This window comes from Tympanuchus pallidicinctus, unplaced genomic scaffold, assembly GCF_026119805.1.
Source record: "Tympanuchus pallidicinctus isolate F22 unplaced genomic scaffold, pur_lepc_1.0 scaffold22, whole genome shotgun sequence".
Lineage (NCBI taxonomy): Eukaryota > Metazoa > Chordata > Aves > Galliformes > Phasianidae > Tympanuchus > Tympanuchus pallidicinctus.
This window is the reverse complement of record NW_026294739.1, coordinates 9,742,847-9,755,303: the sequence shown is the minus strand read 5'-3', so window position 1 is coordinate 9,755,303 and position 12,457 is coordinate 9,742,847. Positions and strand designations below refer to the sequence as shown.

Below are 12,457 nucleotides of genomic sequence, written 5' to 3'. Positions count from 1 at the left end.
CTCTATCAGCTATTGTTATTATGCTCTTTGTATCTGTTGTAGTTGCCAAACAAATAAGTAGGAGGTAGGAGTAACACATGTATTTATTGATTTATTTGGCAAAACTGGAATATTCAGCATTGTTACCATTTTTTTAGACAGCCAGCAAGATTGTGTTTCGTTATCTGTGAGGCATTTAAGATATAATTTTCAATTTGTTAATTTACAAAGCATATTTTATTTTCCTAATAGGTTACATAAATGAAAATGGGCATCTGAATTTAAAGCGCTTCGAGAAATATCTCACAAGATTGTCAGATGTAAGTATTCATGATTGTGCTTCATGGAATGATATTGGCTGTTACATATGAGCTTATTTCATGTCCTACAATACACCGTGTAGTTTTAATGAATTGCTGGGTAACTATTTTACAGGCAGTACCATTAGGTGTTTGATATGGGATCCAACCAGTTGCTATCTGATCTTACCATATCTTAACAGGGAGAAAGCTTGAGCAATTTGATGCTTTAGCGAGAGTGTTTTAGCCCTGCAAGTGGAATGAGGATCATCAGTAGAATCATGATCCTGAGTTATTGATGAACGGGTGACAGGTTGAGCAAAGTGTGCTGTAGGCAGTAATATTTGCTCCTCCTTTGCTGGTCAGAACTTTAAACTCTTTAATTTTTTGTAAGGTAGGATATGTCTGAATATCTTAGAGAATGAAATTTTTTGCACTTCTTTAATGAATATCATTGAAAAAGAGCAATGAAGCATTACTATCTCTGAGGCAGGCATCAGTGTTCGTGAGCTAAATGGCTTTTGGGAGGCAATCCTAGTAAGTGTCTCTGCATTAATCCATCTAGTGACAAGAAAAGATGTAGGGCATTTTAGAAAAGGAAATACCCTAGCCTTCCAAAGAACTTTGAAGGAAGCAGTTCATCTGTTGTTCTTGCTTCAGCCCTGTCTTCAGATTTTCAGGTTAAACTATTAAAGGGTTGGGTGTGTGCAGACTATTATCTAGCCCCCATGTGCCTCTAGTACTTGTGGATTTGATTGGTAAGTTTGGAAGTTATTTAACTCTTTGTAACGTATTGCTAGAAAGGGGTATATGGCTTGGGTCTTGTTACATGTTGCCAAGAGGAAAGATTTTTAATGTTAATCTGTTAGTTTGGTTATAGATCTAGAGCAAAATGTTTGTGTATAATATAATTTACCTACTAAAAGGACGCTGTTAATTTAGCAGTCTGCATTATTCGTCTTTTCAGTATTTCTAAACGTTACTCTTCCTGCACAGTTTGATCGTGAACACTTCAGTGAAGTCTTTGTAGACCTAAAATGGTTTGAAAGTAAAGTAGGCAATAAATACCTCAATGAGGCAGCTGGTATTGCAGCAGAAGAAGCCAGAAACAATAAACAGAAGAAACGCAAGGTTAGTGTTTTACATGCACTGTTTTGGAAATAAGTGTTGGTTGTTGGTGGTTGTTTTTTTTTTTTTTGCTAATGAATAGTTTGCCAGCTGTAGTAATTTAGATCTTAGATACATAAAATAGTATAAATCTCCCTTTTGAGCCTTTTTGGCTGTCCTTCAATATAGGCCTTCAACTGAGCATAGCAGAAGCAGTGGGAAATTCCTTCAAGTTTAGACTGTCACAGTGTATCATTCCTCTTTTTTCAGTGCTGTTTGTGATTTGTAAGAACAAAATGGTAACTATTCCTTACTAAGAAATGCTTTATTTTGGTTTGTTTTCTTACTTGCTGCAGAAGTTTGGAGCAGTTGTATAGTATTAGCCAAGCCACTTTGATGCTTTGAATGGCACTGGTAGTCAGGAGCGTGCAAATCTCGAGTACTGGGGAGGGAGCCAACTGGATGAGTCTTCTTATTGACTGCTCTTCGGAGTGCTGTACACATTAAAGAGTGTGCTGTGAGAATGAAATGGATGTTTGGCTTCTGTCCTCATTTGAATAGTGATAAGGTTTGCTGATGAAAATTTTGATTGCGTGCTTGTGCAGGGATGTGTTAGAAATAGTCATGATAGTCGTGTTTTGGAAAACAAGCGTTCGGATACTTTTTCTTAAAGACAGTTCAGGTTTTATCTGAGACTCCTCCTTTGTCTAACACTGATGGATAAAATTACATTCTCTAAGCAATTACTTAGGAAGAAAATATAGTGTTTCTGTACATATTACATATATACTAATGCATAATAATTTTAGAATTTTGAGTTGCAGATTTTACAGTTGTGAATGAGGAATGTGCATACTATCCTGTATTTTTACAGCATGTCAAATATTAATTTGCTAGGCTCAGGAAAATTCTCTCTGTTTGGCTGCTTTAGAAAAAAATGAAGATGAAGTTGTCACCTCTAAAAGTAAGTGCTAGCTGTTTTTTTGTTTTGTACCAACAACAGAAACTTTTTAACTTGTGTATAGATTTGGAAGACTTGAAAGAACTTCATGTCAGAAATGACCTGAATCTAAATGACAGAGTTACATACTCAGCTACTGAGAAGTGGAAGTGCCTTATGTTCTTAGTTCTTATAATTGGGCTACGAAATTGGATGCCTATCTTTTTTTCCTTAGAAGTATCTCTTTTAATCCAGGCATTCTTTTTTTATTGCTGTGTTACTTTCTGTGTAAGGAAGGAATAAGTGCACATAACTGTGAATTGAGGAATAAAATTATACCATCAAATCAAAACTGAATTTCTTAACCTTATTCTAGTAGAAAGGTTGTGGAATGTTAATCCATATTTTCCTCATGACTTCTTTATCAGCTGTTTTGGAAGATGAACCAGAAGATGATGATCTGTTTGAAACAGAGTTTAGGCAATACAAGAGAACTTACTACATGACTAAAATGGGTATAGAAGTAGTTTCTGAGTAAGTATATGCTTTTTCTTTCTGTTTATTTGGTGTTGGTTTTGTTTTGTTTTTTAATGCCGAAGACAGATGGTTTTTTTTTTGTTTGTATGTAATACAGGACAGAATATTAATCCATATTGAAAGCAGGAATTAGATGGCAGCATCTAGCAGTGGTGATGTTGGAGTGCTGGAAGAGCTGCAAATCACGTTTTCTATAATGAGTATTTGAATACTGGAGATTTAAAAAAAAAATAAAAATAAAAATCAGTACTATTAAATGAATTTAGAAAACTGTGCTTAGTAGGTTACCCAAATACTCTGTTGTCATTCTTATTAGAAGAAGCTTGTACTTTTTCTGTGCTAGTAAAAATAAGGAAAAAATGCATTTATCTTTTTCTTTTAAGTGATTTCTTGGCTGACCAAGCTGAATGTTACGTCCAGGCAATACAATGGATTTTGCATTATTATTACCATGGAGTTCAGTCTTGGAGTTGGTAAGAAAAATTGTAAATGAGAAACCATTTAAGGGTGGAACAACATTTCACCTTAAATGCTGGAACCATTTAATAGGGTTCTGTGTATTTCTCGTCTATGAATATTGTTGTACTGTAATTACCTTGTGTAATGTGGGATTTTTGTTCCCACAGGTATTATCCTTATCATTATGCACCTTATCTGTCAGATATTCGCAACATCAGTGAACTCAAAATCCAGTTTGAACTGGGAAAACCTTTCATGCCATTTGAGCAGCTTCTTGCTGTACTGCCAGCAGCCAGCAAAGATCTGTTACCTAGATGTTACCAGGTATCATTTAGAACTAAGTTGCATTTATCTGTTGTTTGCTGATTTTTGTCTGCTTTATTTTCATGTACATCTTGACATTTTTATTTATACTGTTAGTTATAAACTACCTCTAAATATAAAATAAATACTTATTATTATTCATAGCACACTTTAAAACTAGTAAATGAAATTTTAAACTTGATGGATGGTTTAAGTAGGACAGTTAAATGGTAAAAGTTAACTGCTGTTCAGCTTGGAGTTGTTTTCATGCTACGTTTCTTATATTTCTTCCTAGAATTAGTGTTGAATTGTCTCTTACTTTTTTTAATTTTTCTTTTATATTTTCCTAGCATTTGATGGTTAGTCAAGATTCTCCTATTATAGAATATTATCCACTGGACTTTAAAACTGACCTGAATGGAAAACAGCAAGAATGGGAAGCTGTGGTATTAATCCCATTTATTGATGAGGTAAACTATTTCAGTGTCTGCTGAGAGCTTTGTAATAAATCAATCTGTAGATTAATTATGAGGAGTTTAAGTGAAATACAGTTAAATGGAAGTTGAGTGTCTGCTAAGACCTTGGATGAACAATCTGCATCCTAGTGGTGAAAGCTAGATGAAGTCACAAGTGGTGAATATCCTATGTAAGAACTGTGTGGGCTTTTTTGTTGCTTGGTCTTATATTTTGATGAAGTATTCAGACACTGAGTTTCAGAGTTTTTTGGGAAATATTTCTATAGCCAAATATGCACAGAAGTTTAAGGTGTCTATGAGTAAAATAAAAGGTAGATGCACAGAGAGGCAAAAAAAAAAAAAAAAAGCCAAACAGTTTGTTGTCAAAAAAAATCTTTCACCTGAGCACCAGCAACAAGCAGTATGTAATAGACTTTAAGTACAAATTGAGCAGTAGAATGTTAAAAGAACAGCAATAAAATACTTTCCATCTACATGTAGGGTAACAATATTGTGTATGTTGTTCTTGTACATGAATTATTGTCATATATTTTGTCAGACTAAATCTGAGTATATCAAAGTAAGGGTGGAAATAGAAGTGCAGATCAGCTGTCTGTTCCAGTGGTGGTACACGTCTTTCAGTTTTTGTAGTTCAGTGTGTGCCTTGCATTTTCATAGTGTACAGTGATAAGTTGACAGAACCAACTTGTTACTTGAAGGATTTTAACCTTTTCCAATAGTAGTCTGCAGAATTTTTTGATAGCCTCTACAGTCTTTCTAATATTCTTGCAAAACCTATGAAGCAAAATACGGCTAGCATTTTGGAAACATGTTTGCAGAAAAGGAAATACTTATTCTCCAGTCTGCCACTGTGATTGTCCTATTTTCATTCTGGACTTGGAGCGTGATGAAGGAAAGGCTGCACTAAGACAATGAACACATTAACTAGAAAAATGCAGATCCACTTCTGTGTTGTACACATCTGTGCTAAACTCTGTTGCTGGTTTCACGTATGCAAATTTTTCTTAAATTTAGAAACGACTGCTGGAAGCCATGGAATCATGTAATAAGTGCCTAAAAGAAGAGGAGAAACAGAGAAATGTTCATAGTGCTTGCTTAATGTATTGGTATGACAAAGATGCAGAGTTCCAGTACATGTCACCCTGGCCAGAGAAATTTCCCTCCATAGAAAGATGCCATACCAGGTAATGAGGACATAACTTTTTTGGAGTAGTCTGAAAGTAGTTAGAAAGTAGTTAATAGGTTGCATTTTAGCCAGAAGTTGTTTGTGGAGGTACATAGACTGGAATATGAGAATTGTTGCATTAGATATCACTTGTTGTGGAAAGGATGGTAATTTCTTCAAGTGTTGCCTGGCAAAACAGATGAACCAATAATAGTCAGAAAGAATCCTTTCTGGAGAATTACTTAAATATTTTATGATATGGAAGATGGAAAAATTGGTACAAATATTTGATAGATGTGGTGATTTATTGACACACTGATTTCAGACCATTTGTAAACCATGGTAAATATTTAAATCCAGTGCAGAGCGTTGAATACAAGCATTTTTTCCATTTTTCCAATCACTGCAAGCAGTTCACTTCATTTAACACATGCAGAGCTTTCAAGATGAAGTGGAAATACAACCTTAATAGTAACCAAATGTAAGATAAATTGATGGATGAATGCTTGTTGCAAGTTTATGCTTGGTGGAAACTGAATAGTTGTGAAGATGAATTATACCTTACATAACTATTGTTAGTTTGGAATTTGACAATGGCTGTGAATTAAAATAGCAAGATTGTGATTGTGGCTGGAAGTTATGTTCTTCCTTTGTTTTCAGGTAGTGTGTTTGCAGAAGTGGTATGTGTTTCACAGTCATTTGTCTAGATTTCAAGTAGCTTAAATTACTTGGCATCTTACAGGAAACTCAAAGCTTTTGTCAAGTAGAGTTCCTAGAGGGCTTGAAAGGGTAATGAGAGGTTATAGAGTCAGAGGTCAGCCTGTATAAGCAAACATTGTGCAACTCGCTTTTTAGGTACAAAACGATACCTTTGGATGCTTGGCAAGTAGAAATCACCCACAACAAAATAACTAAAATCAACAAGAGTGCATTGTATTTCTGTGGATTTCCTACCTTAAAGCACATTAAACATAAGGTAAGTTATTTTATTTTGTTTGACGTTTTCTATTCTTTTTCATAGATTATTACGTAGTTTTCAGTTAAGTTTTATGTACTTTTTTGTTCTTGTCCAGTTCTATCTTAAAAAAAGTGGCGTACAAGTGTTTCAGCAAAGCAGCCATGGAGAAAACATGATGTTAGAAATCCTAACTGATGAGAACTCAAAAGAGCAAGTAAGTGTTCTCCTTTAAAAGAAACTAGGAAAACCAATCCCCTCCCTCCCCCCCCCCCCCCCAAAAAAAAATCCAGCATACATTTACTAAAGTTTTTCTTTTAAAAAACTTCATGTAATTAGTAAGGCTTTGATCTCAGGGTGAGCTTTCTGTATAAGCTTTTAAAATTGGATTAATCAAAGGGAATGTGAAATACAGATAAATGCTCAAGGCCATGGAACTAATTGCTGAAATAAATACCTGCCAGCTCAAAGTTTAGTCTGTTAGTTGATAGTACTATCAGTATTTGTTTTCAAAATAACTTTCAGATCATTGAAAACATGTACTATATTAGGTTCCAGAGAAAAGCTTTCATTGGCTATTGGAGTCAGTAATAAAAAAAAATGAAGTTCATTAGCATTAAAATGCTAAATTTATGTAGAGAACAGCCTCGAATTTTGAGAAATTGCTGAAAGGTTTGACTTTGTCCTATCCTAAGAGTATTTTATGTAGGATGCCTTAATAAAGCTTCCAACATTTCTCTGTGGTCACCTTCAGATGTTCACAGGTAGGCTCTTTTTATCAGACTCCTCAGTAACAAAGCAGGCTTATGATTTCTGTGTAAATGAAGCTATTTTATGGAGGAAAGAGTTGATGCAGAGACTTTAAGAAACAAAAAATATTTTTAGAAAATGCTTCACAGGACAATATTAATTCATAATCAAAAATACCAAGTAGCAATATCAAATTCAGGAAAAGAAATGGAAGTAAAAAGTTGGAAAATTTTTGATAAATAGATACTGGAAAACAGGAAAGTTTAAAGAGCAAAGTAGGATTTTGTGGTAAATAGGAGGAGTAAGTACTTAAGACAGACTGCAAAGAGTTAAACATGCAAAAATAATAGATTAATAAGTGGCTGAAACTAATGGATAAAGAGAATGAGATTAAAATTACAGATGCTATGAAAGTCCTGGACAGAAGTGCTTCTGAGAAATATAGAAGTTGAGTCTGTTGTATAAAATATTTTACTAAGCTCATATTGTCGGTTTCTGAGTGATTTAGCAACAATAACAACAAACAACAAAAAAAACCAGCACCACAGTAGGAAATATATACCAGAAATGGACATCAGCCCCATTCCTATGACTGACATACACTAGATACAAAGACACACATTTGAAATGTGATGCTCTTCCTAAAATGGTAGAAAGTATGATTCCCTTCATCATTTCTAATCACCTTATGTGTAGTATCTATTACAGCACAGTAAGGTAAAACAGGTCTTCTGTTCTGGAAGAGAACAGTTCGCTAACTAGAGCCATTCTTTTTGCAAAAGCAATTTGAAAATGTTTTCAAGAAACAATTTGAATGTGTTTAAAAAAAATAGTAGTGACAGTAACTTCTCTATTTTTCAGACAGTGGAAAATGTTGCCAGTTTGGTACTTGGAAAGGTGGTTTTTGTTAATTGGCCGCACCTTGAGGAAGCCAGAGTTGTTGCTGTGTCAGATGGAGAAACTAAGTAAGACATATTCCATAGATAATTAATTACCTTCTTCATTTTTTTCATTCTGAAGAAGATTACTAGGCTGTACAAGTTTTGATTTTGTTGCAATACTTATTAACAGCAAATTTCTCCAGATTTATCAAACACTCTTTGATGGAGGAATCTTTGTATATCATTCTGAGATTCGGTTATCAGTGTAGAAGTTCAGCTCTTCAATACTTTACTCTGGGTTTAAAATTTTTGGAGAGCTCAATCTTAACTGTGAGATAAAAATGTACATGTGGAAATCCATATTGGGTAATGTAGAAGAGGACATTTCAGTGCAATCTTCCTTTCAGCACGCGCACTGGTATTTCTTATAAAATTCATACTGTGTGGCCTGTTGTAAAAGGAGCTGGTAAAACTGCAAGGTTTCCATGTCTTTAGAAAATAATTTCTAACTATTTAAGTTTTGCTCGTGGTTGGTTATGCCTAGGGTTGTCTTATTTGATTGCATTCGTATTTGTCATAATTTTCAAGGTTTTATTTGGAAGAACCACATGGAACACAGAAACTCTACATGGGAAATGCAGTGCCCCCAACTAAGGTGACCTTTGTTGGAGATAAGGAGCAAAGCATGTGGCTGAAAGAAGTTCAGGGTGTTTCAGAGCAGTAAGTAACTTTGAAAATCAAAGTGTAACTTTGTATTTTATAGCTTAGCTATGTTTTGTTGCCTTAGCATATATTTAAGTGGCAGAGAAGAGCTGCAGTGTTTATAACAATGCATGTTAATAGTCCACTGGAAAAAACAAATTTTTTAAAAGTTTAAAAAGCATATGTTGAAATTTCAGAATATATGGAGATAATTACTGAGTGTTCAAAATTAGAAGTTGTTACAAAAGAATTGTCAATAAATGAGTATCAGTGTTTACTCTCCCAGTCAGTTCTCTGTTCCAGTTTTAGTAATCTTCAGTTGTAGAAAGTATGTAGAATGGAGTCATATAGTAGCAATATATAATTTCAAGAGTTTAACATTGTTAAGTCTGAATACAGTTCTCACTTCTAGAGTGTGGATGCCCAACAGAACACATCTTGCCATTTTATTACCTGTAACTTGAATTTAACTGTCTTAACTACTCTCCACTGTAAAGGTAAAATGTGTTCAACAAACTCAGCTACATATTGATGGCTGTGCAGCGATGGGTAAGCAATTGGTGAAGCTGTTTGTTCTGGGTACTTTTTATACAGTGGGAAACAAACCATTAAAATCTCTGTGTTAAGAGTTACTTTTATTTTAAGAAATTAATTCCACCATCTTGGTGAGGTTCTGTTTGTTGTAATCAAACTTAATGTTCTATTTTGTGTTCAGTTATCAGAGAAGAAAAGGAATAATTATTCATGAGACATCAGTAGTTGTGTATGCTCAGTTACTCACTGGTAATAGATATCAACTAAACCAAAATGGTCAAGTTTATTTGGAGAAGCAGTGGTCAAAACAAGCTCTTCCTTTTGTTTACCAAACTGTTGTCAAGGTAAATATACAACTTCAGTATCTTCTTGCACATAGTTCTTTACTCCATTGAGGTGGGGGAGGAACATGCACACTTTCTATGCAAAAGAATGAACAAAAATAAGCATCTTCAATTAATGTCGTTTGGTATGTAAGAGGCAATAATGTACTTAGGCAAGTATTGTGTGACAACATGTGGGGCCTTATTGCAAAGCAGAGATCTGTCTGAAAAAATGACTTTTATAGCTATTGATATTTTGCAGGCAATGCTGTAGTGCTGTGCTACAAGGTACACAGTTGATTGTGTAACCAGCATTTGTAATACAGCACTACCTTCTTTGCCTTTGAATCATTTCAGATTTTATAATATAGAGTTTTATAATAAGCATCTGTTTGTATGAAACTTCTTAACGATTCTACTGGAACTGGATGATACATTTAATATTATCAATTTTCTCTTTTCATGTAGGATATCAGAGCCTTTGATTCGCGCTTTTCGAACATCAAAACTTTGGATGATTTATTTCCACCTGGCAGTACAGCCTTTATGCTGGGATCTCCATACTATGGCTGCATGGGAGAAGTTAGTTCCATGTTTGTTGCTTTTTTCCCCTATACTTCCTTACTTGAAAGCTTAAAATGATCTAAGATGTTGTGTGGCAGTACTGGTTATTTTGGTAGCTGAAATTTTAAATGGAATATTCCCCAATGGTTAGTCAAAATAGAGGGTGCTTCTGCTATTTCCTGTCCCTGACATTATGGGGGTAAAGTAGTGTAGCTTCAATGGAGGATATTTTCATTTATGAGGAACGATTTTCAGTACATGCAGGTCCTGTCAATGATTGTTTTCTATCCTGGATTCTTTTGCTTTAATGCTGTTTGATTACCTCTGGGACAAAGTACTGCATAGGTCAGGAAAAGACGATGAATCCTAAGGCATCTCTGTGCACGCTTCAGCAAAACTATCCATAAAGTAGACTTCTGGGCCAGAGTCCCAAAACTGCTGTTTTTAAGTTACATTTCTGTTGTGTTGCATTTCTCTGCAAGGTTCAAGATTCACGTGATGTGATGCCAGAAGGTAGAATTCGTGTAGTTTTCAGTATTCCATGTGAACCTCAGCTTGATCGTCTAATACAGAATCAGCATGTAAGTCCTTGTCTTGTGGTAAAAGCTTAAACACCATTTGAAATAAATTGTACAATCGTTAACATCTTCCAAAAAAAAAAAAAGCTTCCTTCTTATTCATTTGCCCTTTATATGAAAATCCTTATCCTTAAATATTTTTTTGTTTGTTTTAAAGAAATATGCTGTGAAGTACAATCCTGCGTACATTTTGGCCAGCCGTCTTGGAGTAAGTGGATATCTAGTCTCCAGATTTACAGGGAGTATCTTTATTGGAAGAGGATCAAAGAAGAAGTAAGTTCATGCACAAACCTGTTAATGTATTTTGCCTGTAAGGTAGCTTGTAAATTCTAACACTATTTTACAGTTCTTTGCTATGTTTTTCATGCTGTTTTTATTCTCAAACTATAGAACTGATTTGTGATGTGAAACTTTGAAGTGTATTGGCTGTAAATTAAATTCACATGCAATGGCTTTTCATCTTGTCATAAACATAGAATAATAAAATGGCTTGGGTGGGAAGGTACCTAAAAGATCATCTAGTTCCAGTGCCCATGTCATGGGCAGGGATGCCAAGAACTCCTGTCAATCTGGCCTTGAACACCTTCAGGAATGGAACATGTCAGCTTCTCTGGATGACCTTTTCCAGTGCCTTTCACTAACCTTATAGTGAAGAATTCCTTTCTGAAGTCTAATCTAAACCTACTGGTTTTTAGCTTAAAATCATCACCCTTTCCTGTCACTGCACTCCAAAATAAGAGTCCCTCTCCAACTCTTGAGAGCACTCTGTGGCTGCTGTAAGGTCTCCCTGTGGGGACCTTATAATGTTATAAATTAACATCTTGTTAATTTATATTTATTTTAATTGGAGTGCTAAAGAAAGATATAAATTGACTTTTCTGGTTACCTATTTGCTTAACTGAAGCTGGGATTTGAACTGCCACATACTTCAGTTCAGTTGTGGCTAAGATTGATTCTGGTTTGGTTACAGGCTTCTAACTGCTGGTTAATAATTGAGTAATATTAAGCTCTTTTTTTACAGAAAAAGCAATGTTTAGAAATGAGAACAGACTGAGGTTGGGTCATCCTGTAAAAAGCTGCCATCTTCTGTCCCTCTTTGAAATTAGTGCACCAAATGTATTGACAGAGTAGTATCACAGCTTCATCAATTTCCATAAACACGTAATGGATCTGAAAAACTGGAAAGGTGTTACAGGAACAGCACTGGGAAGCAGAACTGGCTAAATCTCTTCTGCCCTGATAAAATTCTTTTTTATTGCTTGTGTGCAGTTCAGAGGTGCAAAAGAACTCATCAGCATGTTTGTACAGTGAGATGTGCCAATCAATTGTTAAAAGATGAGCTTAGTTTGTATCACTATCTAAATGCTTGTTTGATCATCACACAAAAAAAGGATCCCAGAGTATTGGGAAGCTGCTTACATATAGAAAGCGTGGAATTCATCTAAGTACCTGAAAAAAACAGGTTTTGAATATATCTCTTCTGGGCTATAGAAACCAGAAATCTGCATTAATCATGTAGAGCTGCTGTGTCTTTGTGTTCTTGGAGGAATCTTCTCTCAAGGAAGTGATGATCTTAGTATGTGAAATAAGGGTCCTGGCTTTCTATTACTGCATTCACAGATAAAGGCATTGTTCTGAGTTCATGATTCCAGGTATTTTCACAACGTTTTCTCTGTTTCAGGCAGAACTGCAGGACATTGTGTTTTTTAATTTGATTTTTAACATTTAATGTAAAATCTAACTGCATCATTAGACTGAAATACTTTTTTCTAGTCGAGCACCTATCTAGGTAGAACTTAAGTCTCCTTGAAATCTTTTTTTACAATGTGAAAGGAGCCACTAAGTCACTGTATTCAAAACCTTATCAAACAATTGGAGAAATGAGTTTTGATTTGATACTTGGAT

The 12,457-nt window shown here is 34.9% G+C and overlaps 1 protein-coding gene across 3 annotated transcripts in view; it reads left to right on the top strand.

Moving 5' to 3' along the window:
* XRN1 (5'-3' exoribonuclease 1) overlaps positions 1-12,457 on the top strand; it is a 36,706-nt gene that overhangs the window by 7,566 nt on the left and 16,683 nt on the right. For all 3 annotated transcript variants that reach the window (XM_052686309.1, XM_052686307.1, XM_052686306.1), the window contains exons 9-24: positions 232-299; positions 1,275-1,409; positions 2,283-2,349; positions 2,754-2,859; positions 3,246-3,335; positions 3,489-3,645; positions 3,975-4,094; positions 5,115-5,284; positions 6,121-6,241; positions 6,339-6,437; positions 7,832-7,935; positions 8,440-8,571; positions 9,269-9,431; positions 9,879-9,992; positions 10,457-10,555; positions 10,710-10,825. In XM_052686309.1, coding sequence (XP_052542269.1) covers positions 232-299; positions 1,275-1,409; positions 2,283-2,349; positions 2,754-2,859; positions 3,246-3,335; positions 3,489-3,645; positions 3,975-4,094; positions 5,115-5,284; positions 6,121-6,241; positions 6,339-6,437; positions 7,832-7,935; positions 8,440-8,571; positions 9,269-9,431; positions 9,879-9,992; positions 10,457-10,555; positions 10,710-10,825 — 1,861 coding nt within the window. The remainder of the gene's footprint in view (positions 1-231; positions 300-1,274; positions 1,410-2,282; positions 2,350-2,753; positions 2,860-3,245; positions 3,336-3,488; positions 3,646-3,974; positions 4,095-5,114; positions 5,285-6,120; positions 6,242-6,338; positions 6,438-7,831; positions 7,936-8,439; positions 8,572-9,268; positions 9,432-9,878; positions 9,993-10,456; positions 10,556-10,709; positions 10,826-12,457) is intronic.